The 16,095-nt window shown below is 39.3% G+C and overlaps 1 protein-coding gene across 2 annotated transcripts in view; it reads right to left on the reverse strand.

The window, feature by feature from the left end:
- Positions 1 to 16,095, reverse strand: part of LOC139136540 (spermidine synthase-like) — a 126,471-nt gene that overhangs the window by 90,576 nt on the left and 19,800 nt on the right. For both annotated transcript variants that reach the window (XM_070704264.1, XM_070704263.1), the window contains exon 2: positions 8,147 to 8,314. In XM_070704264.1, the coding sequence (XP_070560365.1) occupies positions 8,147 to 8,277 (131 nt within the window). In that variant the 5' untranslated portion in view covers positions 8,278 to 8,314. The remainder of the gene's footprint in view (positions 1 to 8,146; positions 8,315 to 16,095) is intronic.

The raw sequence follows: 16,095 nt of genomic DNA on the forward strand, positions 1-16,095 counted from the left end.
GACAGCGGCGGCGGCTAGCCATGAACTGTAGAAAACCTCTATACTTTGAGGTCACATAACTACTTATAGGAAACTCGGAGACACAAGAAAATTAGCGAATTTGGCAATCGTTTTGAGGTAAATAAATGCAGGTTTTTATTTTCAATCTAGTTGTCATATTTTTTATGAGGCGAGCGACAATATTTTCCATTTTTTTGTGCGTTAGCATTGTACGTGCGCGCACCAGAACGGACCATCCAGGACCTGCGACCCCCCTAGTTTTAATCCTCCAAGATGGTAAGCATTTCACTATGAACTGTCAAAAAAAGTTGAACTTTATGATAATTCTACACTAAAATTATTTTGGCTTTGATGATTTCCTAATTACTTCAATTATTTAAAATCATATTAATTATTTTTTTCTGGGTGAATTGATAGGGTTTATACAGTACAAGAATTACATACAATGTAAGTCAAATTTTGATCAAAAATGACAAAAAAAATTCCTTAAAAATACAGATTTGAGTATTTCATCACAATTTGAACAAATCTAAGTTGGGTTGTCCCCAGGGACCTGTATACCAAATAACATAGCTGTCTGACCAGCGGTTATGAAGAAGAAGATTTTTTACCAAAAACGCCTTTTTTGGCATTAATTTGCCTATTTTCAACAACACCAAAAAATTAAAAAAAGTAGTTTCTCAAAATCATATATTTTATCCACACAACAAATACCAAATCAGTAAGTACTGCAGTTGTCAAGATATTTGAGTGGACGGACGCCTCACAAACGGACATACATACATACATACATACATACATACATACAGACTGACGACGGACGCCGGACGGATACCCATCCCAATAGCTTCTATAGACCCTTGTCTATAGGAGCTAAATATGAAAATTTCACCACAATTTGAACAAATCTGACAGATGCCAAACCCTAGGATCATGCATACCATGTTTCAAAGAAATGGGATGGCACAATCAAAATTTCATCACAATTTGAACAAATCTAACTAAAGTCACCTTAAAGAACCTGCACACCAAATCTGGCCTGTGGGTACAGAGTTTTAGCAATTTGCAGAATTTTTCCTTTTTTTAATCAGAGTTAATTCTAGGACGCGCCATTGCGCAATAAAAAACTCAACTGACCCTCCTTTCAGTGTTTGATGCGCCACTGAGCCATTCTCTGAATGGTTCGGTCACGCACAGTTCATGTAGTCGATACATTCGCTCAGTGAAGTTGGGCTCCCGCAAGGTCATCACCTCAGTCATAGTGTGACATGTAAAAACGATTCAGTTACCCATTGTCCTTTGTAGTTTCAAAACCCAATGCAGCATATACGGTGGCACATAGGAGGCTGGGTGAAAGAAAAGCTGTCTGATCAATGGTGCATTGGAGTCGTGTGCATGTGGCATTTCCAATGAAAGTAAACAACGGTGGTAGCTGCTACGTTATGGCAAAAGGCCAGTCGCCACTCGGATTTTTAACGCCAGCAGTTGATGAACCCCTGTTTTTGACAAAAATGGTAGGGCAGGCCCTTTAATTGAAGCGTCTGCAACGTGTACTGTCCATGCAAACATGAAACACTGCAAGGAAAGCGTCCAGTAGGGTCAGATGATAGTTTTGAACAACAACATTCATGTGTATCGATCACTTTATTTAGGTAGCACCGGTTACTCTCTCGTGGTGTATCAGTGTATTTGTAATTGTCGATGCATGCAAATTGGAGGCCTCTCTCAAAGAAATCCTACTGATATGTTAAGCTATGATCGTCTCCACAGCCGAAAATCACAGTCCTTAGCAATTTTTACAGTTGTTCAAGTCCAGTTTATATATATCAATAATTCATCACATAAGTTACTTAACCCTTTCACCACCGTGGTTTGGCCCAATCCCATTGTTATCAATGGTGGTAGTGGACCTGTTTACAGGGAATTGGGGGTGAACAGGTGAAACAACCAAATCATTTTGCTTGTTGCTATTGTTGGGCCTAACTGTTGTGTACATACTGGAGACAATTTTGCAGTGGGGCTTGGTTGGTTGCGAGGGGCATGATAGCGATCTCTTGTATTCTCCATTTCTTTCTTTGATTGACTATAGTATTTTCCACAGAAATTCAAGGGTTTTACATATGTGTTGATGATGGCCCCCAATTTCTAAAACTCCTCTGGACAGGAGTAGGGGCCCACAGTGGCCCCCTGTTTTTGACATCCTAGACTGAACACTGTTTTATCTCATCTGCATATTTTGGACACTGACACATTCATTAGAACAAATTCACATCTCTAACCCTGGGTGCATCTGTACATCAAATACTAAGACTGAAGGTGCTTCAAGGTTTTAGAGTTTTTTGATGTGGACGGACATACATCCACAACATGATGTACATACATACGCCGCCGACTTACCATATAAGTCCTCTTTGGTACGCATACATGTATAGATATGCTGATATGCTTTTAGACACTTTCTCATGCATGTGGTACAGCGGCCATGGATGTGTATCAAATCTCATACAGTACAATAAAATACACTGAATTCTGTTTGATTTGTACCAACGATGTTAGTTTTCTTATAACTTTTTAGTTCTGCATAAAAGCAATAATGTGAAGCCTCAAGATAATTAATTATATCTATTAAAAGCACGTTTAGATATTTTAGAATAAATTTCAAAGTAACTGCTTAGTAACCATAAAAGCCGCATTCTGCAGGTACTACAAATGCAGTAACTTTTGGGAATCAAGTTATGACAAACTGAAGGTGTCATTCTCTGTGAAAAGTTAGCATGTAAATTTCTTCTTTTTGTTTCTATTTGGAAAAATCAATATCCTTTCATTTCATTATAGCTATAAACATGCAACTAGTCTCCCTATGTCACCGCCATGTGCCCTGTAAGCCTATTCGGCATGCCATCACCGCATGAATATTCTCTGTGACTGAAGGAAGTTCTCAGTTGAATAGGAAATCATACATGTGACTCTAAGAAATTTTCACAAATTTTTCAATTGAGACTCAAAAGTTCCTGAAATATCTTTTGTTAGAGGGCACACTGGTCCACATTATTCTATTTGTATGGCTGAGGACACAATCAGTGGAATTTTTACAAGAAAGCAATCTTCTCTCTACAGCATACTTTTTTTAAATACAGTAATTTGAAATGGGAATTGGGAAGAATGGTGTCCTTAAATGTACGTTTTCAGAATTTTAAAAACAAGGCCATGGATATGGATTCACAGAGCAATCTCAGATGGTATGATGAATTATGGAAAATCTCCAGTACTGTGCCACAAGCGACTGTGGACGTCCCCTACCATACTGGACCACAGGCGACCCAATACGTATTACTGAGTTTTTCACACTGTTTTCTCTATCATTTTCTCTTCTTTCTTCATGCTCTGAACATGGAGGTAGTAGAGAAGGAGTCACAACTGAGATAATTACGTTTATTACTATTGTGCACCATTGGTTTAATCCCTTTATGTCCATTGTTTAACACCCCTTTCCCGCCATCTGCGTTGCCGACGGTACCTTCGCAACCGAACCGAGTGAAATTAACCTGGGTTTGCTAATGCGACTCAGTTTCTCCACAGTGTCATAACACATGCGCAAAGACTGTATTTGCGTAGCTTGGGTCAAGTGCGTCATGATAGTGTAAGAACCGACACGTTCCGTCCACGAAAAGTGAAGTTACAAGGAATTTAAGTTTTTCATTCTCAAAATCTTGGTAATTTTAACGTCGTTTTTTATATACTTTACATTCGATCGCAGGAACCTTTCCTTGTTAGAATGAAAGTTCTGATCACGAACTTTTCAATCATGTACTGAGTATGGTGCAGCGGACTGCAGCACTGCCTTGAGCGTGGGTTAAACTTGTAGCGTTTCCCGGGTGTTTATGACGCGACGCCAGCGACGCCATAGGCGACGCTTTGTTTCAATGCATCGTACGTGTTGTTTTTATATCGTGACCATTCATTAAAGTCATGGACGTAGCAGTTAAAAGCTATGCTTTCTTATTTAACCTTATCATTAATGCCAGTACAACATGATAAAACACGGCAAGAACCAAGAACTGGATTTGGAAAAAGTTGGCGTGTTAACAATGCTGCTCTACTAGACTACGATGTTTGACATTTTTTGTGATCGCAAGCTATCATCAACTCAGTCTCCGCGCCTTTGCAGATACAAAAGCTCCCTTCCTCAATTATCTGTTCCTCGACCTCTTTAACATCGTGTACATCAAAATCAGTGGAACGACTCGAACTTCCCGATGCGACGCTGGGACACGTGACGCCATGTTTGAAGATCTGTCAACTGCCGAGGGACGGCCGAAACATCCGAACGACCCCGAACGACCTTAATCTTGTTTACTAAATCCGAGAAAACGCGTTCGCAAGTCCTGTTGGTGCTAATGGAGTAGTTTGTAAGGCAAACAGCGGCAAAACACATGGTCCCTTTGATCTCCGCCTAGTTGTGACTCCTTCTCTACTACCTCCATGCTCTGAATGATCGGAATAAATAAAATAAATGGTTTATATAACCTAACCTAGCCTCTGTGACTCTTTATTTATTTTACACTCCATTACAAGGATGTATATCTCTCATACACACATGCTGTAATTAATTAGTCAACACAACTAATTATGCTAATCTGTGGACTTATCAGGGATTTTACAGGTTGGTCAACATCGCGAAAGATAGGAATGGTTACTAAAACGGGAAGGTAAGAAGCTCTCCTGAAATGTGTCCAGAAATTACCAAATTGCGGCCAGTCATGACCATTTATCCAAAATCTACTGCAGCCAGTGTATTTCAATGGCCGAGGAGAGCCAGCTACTCTAATTTCAAACGTTTAAATGGTTGCGAACAGTGCAAACCCTGCCAGTGCCTTGCCTGCAGTTCATGGCATGAGGACGTCTGTAAAGCAGGAAGTCGGAAGTTGAAACCTTTGACCTAGGCTTTACGTTGTTTATATGTGGGCAAACTTGTAAACATATTTCCCAGGGACAAGCCTGATTTTGACTAGGGTCAAAGTTTGTGTGGTAAAGCGTGGTTCTCTCAATCGGGTGGTGTTGCTAAGGTTTTGTCTGCCCACCGTCCGTGGGTGGAGGGACGGTGGTCTGCCTTTCAGTTAAGCTGTGCGTTCTCGATAATTTTGCTGTATTTTTCTCACAAACATTGGAAATTCGTTTAAGTTTTAAGAAACATTAATTTTTATATGAGGAATATTCTAGTTCGTATCCTTAAATTAAATCAGCCGATTTTCTTTGATACAGTTTTTATATGGTTTGGACAACTCTTTGGGGCGGCGTCAGATAAAAAGTGGAATGAGACAACAACATTTCGTTCATGTAAGGAAATCATATAGCAAGTACTTCTTGCGCTGGTGCAAACTCGACGAAATATTATGATATCAAAAATGTTTTCCATGATAGTTTACAAGGTTTCTTGTCTAAATTTACGGAAATCATCAAGAATATCTAAGAAATACTACAAATAATTATGACTACATAAGAGGTGTTGTTTGCTGTTCCGAACGTATGTTCTACACGTATGTGTATGGTTATCACTGATCAGCTGATGATGGAACGTAATTACGTGTAACTAAACTTCTCCATAACAATATATTACCGGCAGACATGGAGATAATAGCAAGTGAATAGAAATGACGGTGACTGGTTTAAAAAATTCACAGTGCTGGTAAAAATTCTCACAAGCTTCTTAACGTAGTGGCCGACATCATCGGTGATGTCAGTTTGTGTTTCGATGTTGCGAGGTCACCTCTGACGTGACTTAAGTGACGGGCTGCACTGAGTCTCGTCAATCGCTTGTACGCAAGAAAAAGAACGGTCTGCGAGTAGTCATGTCAAAAAAGCTGGAAAAACGGCAATAGTTTGGTGATTTTTGAGCGGATTTCTGGTAGTGGTAGGCCCCTAATAACCATGTTGTCGATGAGTGTTGGCAATTTGGGTGGAAAATTTTCGAAATACCGACAAACAAAGTTGCAACAAGTGTGCTGTCGGGCAGAACATGGACGTTCCCATGGCTGTGGTGGTGACGTTAAAGTCAAAACCAGCCGTAAAAGGCAGAAATCCCGTCCGAAAACACCACAGCTATGGACCCAAAGCTAGCCTAACAGTACAAACGAAGTTTTATAACCCCTGTGCCGCTTGTTTCTGGAATTTTGTGCACTAACAGCATAAGGCGCAATTGAAAATCAATTAATTCTTTAGATTAGTAGCAACCATGGAGCTAGAAACTGGTCCATGTAGCGACCAACTCTCTTTTATTAGGCGAAAAAAGTAACTGGCGAGATGAACTCTTTGACGCCATACAGTCATTCTGGTCATGAGCTTGGTTGCCACCGTATGCCAGAAAACAACCGACTTTGACGTCAAAGGCCTGTTGCTGGTACGTACTTTGAGACAGAAAATAACGATATGTTACCGGTAGACATAGAGTTAATAGCAAGTGCAGAGAAATGAAGGTGACTAGTTTAAAAATTTCACAGTGCTGGTCAAAATTCTCCAGTGTGTACTGCTGCTAATGTGTCACAATTGTGCCTTGAATCACGACGCGGTTTGTAAATTATACTTGGTATATACACTCCCAGAAAACGACGACGTGAAACATACATCTATATAATTTTGTTGAAAAACTCATTAAACGGCCACTCCGGCGATCTTTTTCTGCTTGCTTGGTCGGTCGATACTTTCTGGGTGGCATTTGTTACATGGAGCAGGACCATGTTTGCTTACTTAGTTATGTTAGAATTTGGCGCTTGGCAACGAAAAGCATGAGCGTTTCCAGCATTCCTTTCGATCTAACTTCCTGTTTATTTTTTAATAATGAGCAGTGTTTGTTTGCGCATATCATGAATATATAAACGTCCACTAGGTTTACGGACGTCCTCGGGACATGTTTCCCATGATCTTCATACCTTCTCCTTTTCATTAACATCACTATCTTTCCGATGTTGACCAACCTCTGATAAGTCCACAGATTAGCATAATTAGTTGTGTTGACTAATTACTTACAGCATGTGTGTATGCAGAGGGACTGTGGTGTATGAGAGATATACGTCCTTGTAATGGAGTGTAAAATAAATAAAGAGTCACAGAGCCTGAGGCTAGGTTAAGTTATGTAAACCATTTATTTTATTTATTCTGATCATTCAGAGCATGAAGAAAGCAGAGAAAATGAGAGAGAAAACAGTGTGAAAAACTCAGTAATACTTATTGGGTCGCCTGTGACTGGACCGGGCCTTCTGGCCAAGTGTTTCTGCGCATTGGCCTAGCTGCAAAATTGTAGCGCTACGGTGAGGCGGTCGGTGATTTTTGGTTTTTGCGACTTCGCTCACCAGTAGCAATACAAGGCCGATGGCCCTGGGGAGTATCATATAAGCGCACCCCACTCGACCAGGCGTGTTGATGTGGAATGCGACATATTTACTGCATTTGGTCGTACCGATTTATCACTACTGAAGACTAAACAGTATACTGCACTAACTTTGTCGTTTATTGGGTTTGGAATTTGTTAAAACACGACGATCGCGTTCTGAAAACATTGAGCGTGGGGCGTCGGTGTTTGTGGGAGCCGCCATTACCGGAAGTTGGTAATGACAGCTCTCAGAAATGTTTCGGAACGCGATCGTCGTGTTTGAACAAATTTCAAACCCTTAAATGACAAAGTCTTCAGTAGTGATGAATCGGTACGACCAAATGCAGTAAATATGTTGCATTCCACATCAACACGCCTGGTCGAGTGGGGTGCGCTTATATGATACTCCCCAGGGCCATCGGCCTTGTAGCGCTACTGGTGAGCGAAGTCGCAAAAACCAAAAATCACCGACCGCCTCACCGTAGCGCTACAATTTTGCAGCTACGCATTGGCCGAGCTCACAACTCTGGCCCATCCGGAGTGTACGTTGTGAACATGCCGGGCGCCCATCCAGGGATCCCCACTAGCCCTCCGAGTCCTCCCCCGTATTTCATCAATGTTGTGTCTGTGCAGACAAGCCGTAACGTAGCTACTGGACACAGGCTTTTTGACGTATTCTTTGCGAGAGGAGACGTGCACAGAACCACATGCACCATTCTATATCATGGGACGGACAAACACATGTACTCGTACTACACTACCGCCAGAAAAAATGTTTACCTCCTAAAAACGATGACGTCTTGGAACTTCGACCTGCCCTCATACAGGATCTCATCCACCTCTAGAGACATACACTGGCCTGGCCATAGAGGACTAAACTCGCTGAACCATCCGTCCTTTATAGTATTCATCGCCAGGAGATTTCAACCTAGTGTAGATGGCCTAGATACGGTGCCGTGCCGATTTTATCCCTTGCCGATTTCGTCCCCCGCGCATGCGCAGACTATCCAACAGGGCTTCACTGGGATAAGATCGGCAGCTATAGCTGCCGATTTCGGTTCTGTTGCCGATTTCGACCCTCGACGCAAAATTCAAGTTCACGCTAAAATTTCTGCCGATTTCGGTTCTGCAGTTGCCAATTTTGACTCTCGACTCAAAATCCAAGTTCACGCTAAAATTTCTTCCGTATAATCAATCCGGTGGTCACTTTTATGTGTCTAAATAAGTTGAAAATGTAAGCTTAAATAAGTTTGGATCAATCATAGACCTTAAAAACGGAAAGTCTATGGATCAATCGGTGTAATTTACTCCGGGAATTTAGGCCTACTTGGAACATAGAACTGCTATAGCTGCCGAGTTGCCGATTTCGACCCTCGACTGAAAATCAAAGTTCACGCTAAAATTTCTTTCGTATGATAATCTATGCGGTGGTCATTTTTATGTGTCTACATTAGTTGAAAATGTATTATAAGTTTGGAAAAGTGCATCAATCGGTGTAATTTACTCCGGGAATTTACTATGAACATAGAACTGCTATAGCTGCCGATTTCGGTTCTGCAGTTGCCGATTTCGACCCTCGACTGAAAATCAAAGTTCACGCTAAAATTCTTTTGTACAATCAATCCGGTGGTCAATTTTATGTGTCTAAATAAGTTGAAAATGTATTATAAGTTTGGTGCATCAGTCGGTGTAATTTACTCCGGAATTTACTATGAACATAGAACTGCTATAGCTGCCGATTTCGGTTCTGCAGTTGCCGATTTCGACCCTCGACTCAAAATCCAAGTTTACGCCAAAACTTTCTGTCGTACAATCTATCCGATGGTCAATTTTATGTGTTTAAATAAGTTGAAAATGTATTATAAGTTTGGGGAAGTGCATCAATCGATGTTATTTACTTGAAACATAGAACTGCTATAGCTGCCGATTTCGGTTCTGCAGTTGCCGATTTCGACCCTCGACTCAAAATCCAAGTTCACGCTAAAAATTTCTTTCGTACAATCTATCCGGTGGTCAATTTTATGTGTTTTAATTATTGAAAATGTATTATAAGTTCGGAAAGTGCATCAATCGGTGTAATTTACTCCGGGAATTTACTATGAACATAGAACTGCTATAGCTGCCGATTTCGGTTCTGCAGTTGCCGATTTCGACACTCGACTGAAAATCCAAGTTCACGCTAAAAATTTCTTTCGTACAATCTATCCGGTGGTCAATTTTATGTGTTTTAATTAGTTGAAAATGTATTATAAGTTTGGAAAAGTGCATCAATCGATGTTATTTACTTGAAACATAGAACTGCTATAGCTGCCGATTTCGGTTCTACAGTTGCCGATTTCGACCCTCGACTCAAAATCCAAGTTCACGCCAAAATTTCTTTCGTACAATATATCCGGTGGTCAATTTTATGTGTTTAAATTAGTTGAAAATGTATTATAAGTTTGGAAAAGTGCATCAATCGGTGTAATTTACTCGGGAATTTACTATGAACATAGAACTGCTATAGCTGCCGATTTCGGTTCTGCAGTTGCCGATTTCGACCCTCGACTGAAAATCAAAGTTCACGCTAAAATTCTTTCGTACAATCAATCCGGTGGTCAATTTTATGTGTCTAAATAAGTTGAAAATGTATTATAAGTTTGGAAAAGTGCATCAATCGGTGTAATTTACTCCGGGAATTTACTATGAACATAGAACTGCTATAGCTGCCGATTTCGGTCTGCAGTTGCCGATTTCGACCCTCGACTCAAAATCCAAGTTCACGCCAAAAATTCTTTCGTACAATCTATCCGGTGGTCAATTTTATGTGTCTAAATAAGTTGAAAATGTATTATAAGTTTGGAAAAGTGCATCAATCGGTGTAATTTACTCCGGGAATTTACTTGAAACATAGAACTGCTATAGCTGCCGATTTCGGTTCTGCAGTTGCCGATTTCGACCCTCGACTCAAAGTCCAAGTTCACGCCAAAAATTTCTTTCGTACAATCTATCCGGTGGTCAATTTTATGTGTTTAAATTAGTTGAAAATGTATTATAAGTTTGGGGAAGTGCATCAATCGATGTTATTTACTTGAAACATAGAACTGCTATATAGCTGCCGATTTCGGTTCTGCAGTTGCCGATTTCGACCCTCGACTCAAAATCCAAGTTCACGCCAAAAATTTCTTTCGTACAATCTATCCGGTGGTCAATTTTATGTGTCTAAATAAGTTGAAAATGTATTATAAGTTTGGAAAAGTGCATCAATCGGTGTAATTATTACTCCGGGAATTTACTATGAACATAGAACTGCTATAGCTGCCGATTTCGGTTCTGCAGTTGCCGATTTCGACACTCGACTGAAAATCAAAGTTCACGCTAAAATTTCTTTCGTACAATCTATCCGGTGGTCAATTTTATGTGTTTAAATTAGTTGAAAATGTATTATAAGTTTGGGGAAGTGCATCAATCGATGTTATTTACTTGAAACATAGAACTGCTATAGCTGCCGATTTCGGTTCTGCAGTTGCCGATTTCGACCCTCGACTGAAAATCAAAGTTCACGCTAAAATTCTTTCGTACAATCAATCCGGTGGTCAATTTTATGTGTCTAAATAAGTTGAAAATGTATTATAAGTTTGGAAAAGGGCATCAATCGGTGTAATTTACTCCGGGAATTTACTATGAACATAGAACTGCTATAGCTGCCGATTTCGGTTCTGCAGTTGCCGATTTCGACCCTCGACTAAAAATCCAAGTTCACGCTAAAAATTTCTTTCGTACAATCTATCCGGTGGTCAATTTTATGTGTTTTAATTAGTTGAAAATGTATTATAAGTTCGGAAAAGTGCATCAATCGGTGTAATTTACTCCGGGAATTTACTATGAACATAGAACTACTATAGCTGCCGATTTCGGTTCTGCAGTTGCCGATTTCGACACTCGACTGAAAATCCAAGTTCACGCTAAAAATTTCTTTCGTACAATCTATCCGGTGGTCAATTTTATGTGTTTTATTAGTTGAAAATGTATTATAAGTTTGGAAAAGTGCATCAATCGATGTTATTTACTTGAAACATAGAACTGCTATAGCTGCCGATTTCGGTTCTACAGTTGCCGATTTCGACCCTCGACTCAAAATCAAAGTTCACGCCAAAATTTCTTTCGTACAATCTATCCGGTGGTCAATTTTATGTGTTTAAATTAGTTGAAAATGTATTATAGTTTGGAAAAGTGCATCAATCGGTGTAATTTACTCCGGGAATTTACTATGAACATAGAACTGCTATAGCTGCCGATTTCGGTTCTGCAGTTGCCGATTTCGACACTCGACTGAAAATCCAAGTTCACGCTAAAATTCTTTCGTACAATCAATCCGGTGGTCAATTTTATGTGTCTAAATAAGTTGAAAATATATTATAAGTTTGGAAAAGTGCATCAATCGGTGTAATTTACTCCGGGAATTTACTATGAACATAGAACTGCTATAGCTGCCGATTTCGGTTCTGCAGTTGCCGATTTCGACCCTCGACTGAAAATCAAAGTTCACGCTAAAATTCTTTCGTACAATCAATCCGGTGGTCAATTTTATGTGTCTAAATAAGTTGAAAATGTATTATAAGTTTGGAAAAGTGCATCAATCGGTGTAATTTACTCCGGGAATTTACTATGAACATAGAACTGCTATAGCTGCCGATTTCGGTTCTGCAGTTGCCGATTTCGACCCTCGACTCGAAAATCCAAGTTCACGCCAAAATTCTTTCGTACAATCTATCCGGTGGTCAATTTTATGTGTCTAAATAAGTTGAAAATGTATTATAAGTTTGGAAAAGTGCATCAATCGGTGTAATTTACTCCGGGAATTTACTTGAAACATAGAACTGCTATAGCTGCCGATTTCGGTTCTGCAGTTGCCGATTTCGACCCTCGACTCAAAATCCAAGTTCACGCCAAAAATTTCTTTCGTACAATCTATCCGGTGGTCAATTTATGTGTTTAAATTAGTTGAAAATGTATTATAAGTTTGGGGAAGTGCATCAATCGATGTTATTTACTTGAAACATAGAACTGCTATATAGCTGCCGATTTCGGTTCTGCAGTTGCCGATTTCGACCCTCGACTCAAAATCCAAGTTCACGCCAAAAATTTCTTTCGTACAATCTATCCGGTGGTCAATTTTATGTGTCTAAATAAGTTGAAAATGTATTATAAGTTTGGAAAAGTGCATCAATCGGTGTAATTTACTCCGGGAATTTACTATGAACATAGAACTGCTATAGCTGCCGATTTCGGTTCTGCAGTTGCCGATTTCGACCCTCGACTCAAAATCAAAGTTCACGCTAAAATTCTTTCGTACAATCAATCCGGTGGTCAATTTTATGTGTCTAAATAAGTTGAAAATGTATTATAAGTTTGGTGCATCAATCGGTGTAATTTACTCCGGGAATTTACTATGAACATAGAACTGCTATAGCTGCCGATTTCGGTTCTGCAGTTGCCGATTTCGACCCTCGACTCAAAATCCAAGTTCACGCCAAAATTTCTTTCGTACAATCTATCCGGTGGTCAATTTTATGTGTTTAAATTAGTTGAAAATGTATTATAAGTTTGGGGAAGTGCATCAATCGGTGTAATTTACTCCGGGAATTTACTTGAAACATAGAACTGCTATAGCTGCCGATTTCGGTTCTGCAGTTGCCGATTTCGACCCTCGACTCAAAGTCCAAGTTCACGCCAAAAATTTCTTTCGTACAATCTATCCGGTGGTCATTTTATGTGTTTAAATTAGTTGAAAAATGTATTATAAGTTTGGGAAGTGCATCAATCGATGTTATTTACTTGAAACATAGAACTGCTATATAGCTGCCGATTTCGGTTCTGCAGTTGCCGATTTCGACCCTCGACTCAAATCCAAGTTCACGCCAAAAATTTCTTTCGTACAATCTATCCGGTGGTCAATTTTATGTGTCTAAATAAGTTGAAAATGTATTATAAGTTTGGAAAAGTGCATCAATCGGTGTAATTTATTACTCCGGGAATTTACTATGAACATAGAACTGCTATAGCTGCCGATTTCGGTTCTGCAGTTGCCGATTTCGACACTCGACTGAAAATCAAAGTTCACGCTAAAATTCTTTCGTACAATCTATCCGGTGGTCAATTTTATGTGTTTAAATTAGTTGAAAAAGTATTATAAGTTTGGGGAAGTGCATCAATCGATGTTATTTACTTGAAACATAGAACTGCTATAGCTGCCGATTTCGGTTCTGCAGTTGCCGATTTCGACCCTCGACTGAAAATCAAAGTTCACGCTAAAATTCTTTCGTACAATCAATCCGGTGGTCAATTTTATGTGTCCAAATAAGTTGAAAATGTATTATAAGTTTGGAAAAGGGCATCAATCGGTGTAATTTACTCCGGGAATTTACTATGAACATAGAACTGCTATAGCTGCCGATTTCGGTTCTGCAGTTGCCGATTTCGACCCTCGACTCAAAATCCAAGTTCACGCCAAAATTTCTTTCGTACAATCTATCCGGTGGTCAATTTTATGTGTCTAAATAAGTTGAAAATGTATTATAAGTTTGGAAAAGTGCATCAATCGGTGTAATTTATTACCGGGAATTTACTATGAACATAGAACTGCTATAGCTGCCGATTTCGGTTCTGCAGTTGCCGATTTCGACACTCGACTGAAAATCAAGTTCACGCTAAAATTTCTTTCGTACAATCTATCCGGTGGTCAATTTTATGTGTTTAATTAGTTGAAAATGTATTATAAGTTTGGGGAAGTGCATCAATCGATGTTATTTACTTGAAACATAGAACTGCTATAGCTGCCGATTTCGGTTCTGCAGTTGCCGATTTCGACCCTCGACTGAAAATCAAAGTTCACGCTAAAATTCTTTCGTACAATCAATCCGGTGGTCAATTTTATGTGTCCAAATAAGTTGAAAATGTATTATAAGTTTGGAAAAGGGCATCAATCGGTGTAATTTATTCCGGGAATTTACTATGAACATAGAACTGCTATAGCTGCCGATTTCGGTTCTGCAGTTGCCGATTTCGACCCTCGACTCAAAATCCAAGTTCACGCCAAAATTTCTTTCGTACAATCTATCCGGTGGTCAATTTTATGTGTTTAAATTAGTTGAAAATGTATTATAAGTTTGGGGAAGTGCATCAATCGATGTTATTTACTATGAACATAGAACTGCTATAGCTGCCGATTTCGGTTCTGCAGTTGCCGATTTCGACCCTCGACTCAAAATCCAAGTTCACGCCAAAAATTTCTTTCGTACAATCTATCCGGTGGTCAATTTTATGTGTCTAAATAAGTTGAAAATGTATTATAAGTTTGGAAAAGTGCATCAATCGGTGTAATTTATTACTCCGGGAATTTACTATGAACATAGAACTGCTATAGCTGCCGATTTCGGTTCTGCAGTTGCCGATTTCGACCCTCGACTGAAAATCCCAGTTCACGCTAAAATTCTTTCGTACAATCTATCCGGTGGTCAATTTTATGTGTTTAAATTAGTTGAAAATGTATTATAAGTTTGGGGAAGTGCATCAATCGATGTTATTTACTTGAAACATAGAACTGCTATAGCTGCCGATTTCGGTTCTGCAGTTGCCGATTTCGACCCTCGACTCAAAATCAAAGTTCACGCTAAAATTCTTTCGTACAATCAATCCGGTGGTCAATTTTATGTGTCTAAATAAGTTGAAAATGTATTATAAGTTTGGAAAAGTGCATCAATCGGTGTAATTTACTCCGGGAATTTACTATGAACATAGAACTGCTATATAGCTGCCGATTTCGGTTCTGCAGTTGCCGATTTCGACCCTCGACTCAAAATCCAAGTTCACGCCAAAAATTTCTTTCGTACAATCTATCCGGTGGTCAATTTTATGTGTCTAAATAAGTTGAAAATGTATTATAAGTTTGGAAAAGTGCATCAATCGGTGTAATTTATTACTCCGGGAATTTACTATGAACATAGAACTGCTATAGCTGCCGATTTCGGTTCTGCAGTTGCCGATTTCGACACTCGACTGAAAATCAAAGTTCACGCTAAAATTCTTTCGTACAATCTATCCGGTGGTCAATTTTATGTGTTTAAATTAGTTGAAAAAGTATTATAAGTTTGGGAAGTGCATCAATCGATGTTATTTACTTGAAACATAGAACTGCTATAGCTGCCGATTTCGGTTCTGCAGTTGCCGATTTCGACCCTCGACTGAAAATCAAGTTCACGCTAAAATTCTTTCGTACAATCAATCCGGTGGTCAATTTTATGTGTCTAAATAAGTTGAAAATGTATTATAAGTTTGGAAAAGTGCATCAATCGGTGTAATTTACTCCGGGAATTTACTATGAACATAGAACTGCTATAGCTGCCGATTTCGGTTCTGCAGTTGCCGATTTCGACCCTCGACTCAAAATCCAAGTTCACGCCAAAAATTTCTTTCGTACAATCTATCCGGTGGTCAATTTTATGTGTCTAAATAAGTTGAAAATGTATTATAAGTTTGGAAAAGTGCATCAATCGGTGTAATTATTACTCCGGAATTTACTATGAACATAGAACTGCTATAGCTGCCGATTTCGGTTCTGCAGTTGCCGATTTCGACACTCGACTGAAAATCAAAGTTCACGCTAAAATTCTTTCGTACAATCTATCCGGTGGTCAATTTTATGTGTTTAAATTAGTTGAAATGTATTATAGTTTGGGGAAGTGCATCAA

The sequence above is a fragment of the Ptychodera flava genome, chromosome 7 (assembly GCF_041260155.1).
Source record: "Ptychodera flava strain L36383 chromosome 7, AS_Pfla_20210202, whole genome shotgun sequence".
NCBI classification, from domain to species: Eukaryota; Metazoa; Hemichordata; class Enteropneusta; family Ptychoderidae; genus Ptychodera; species Ptychodera flava.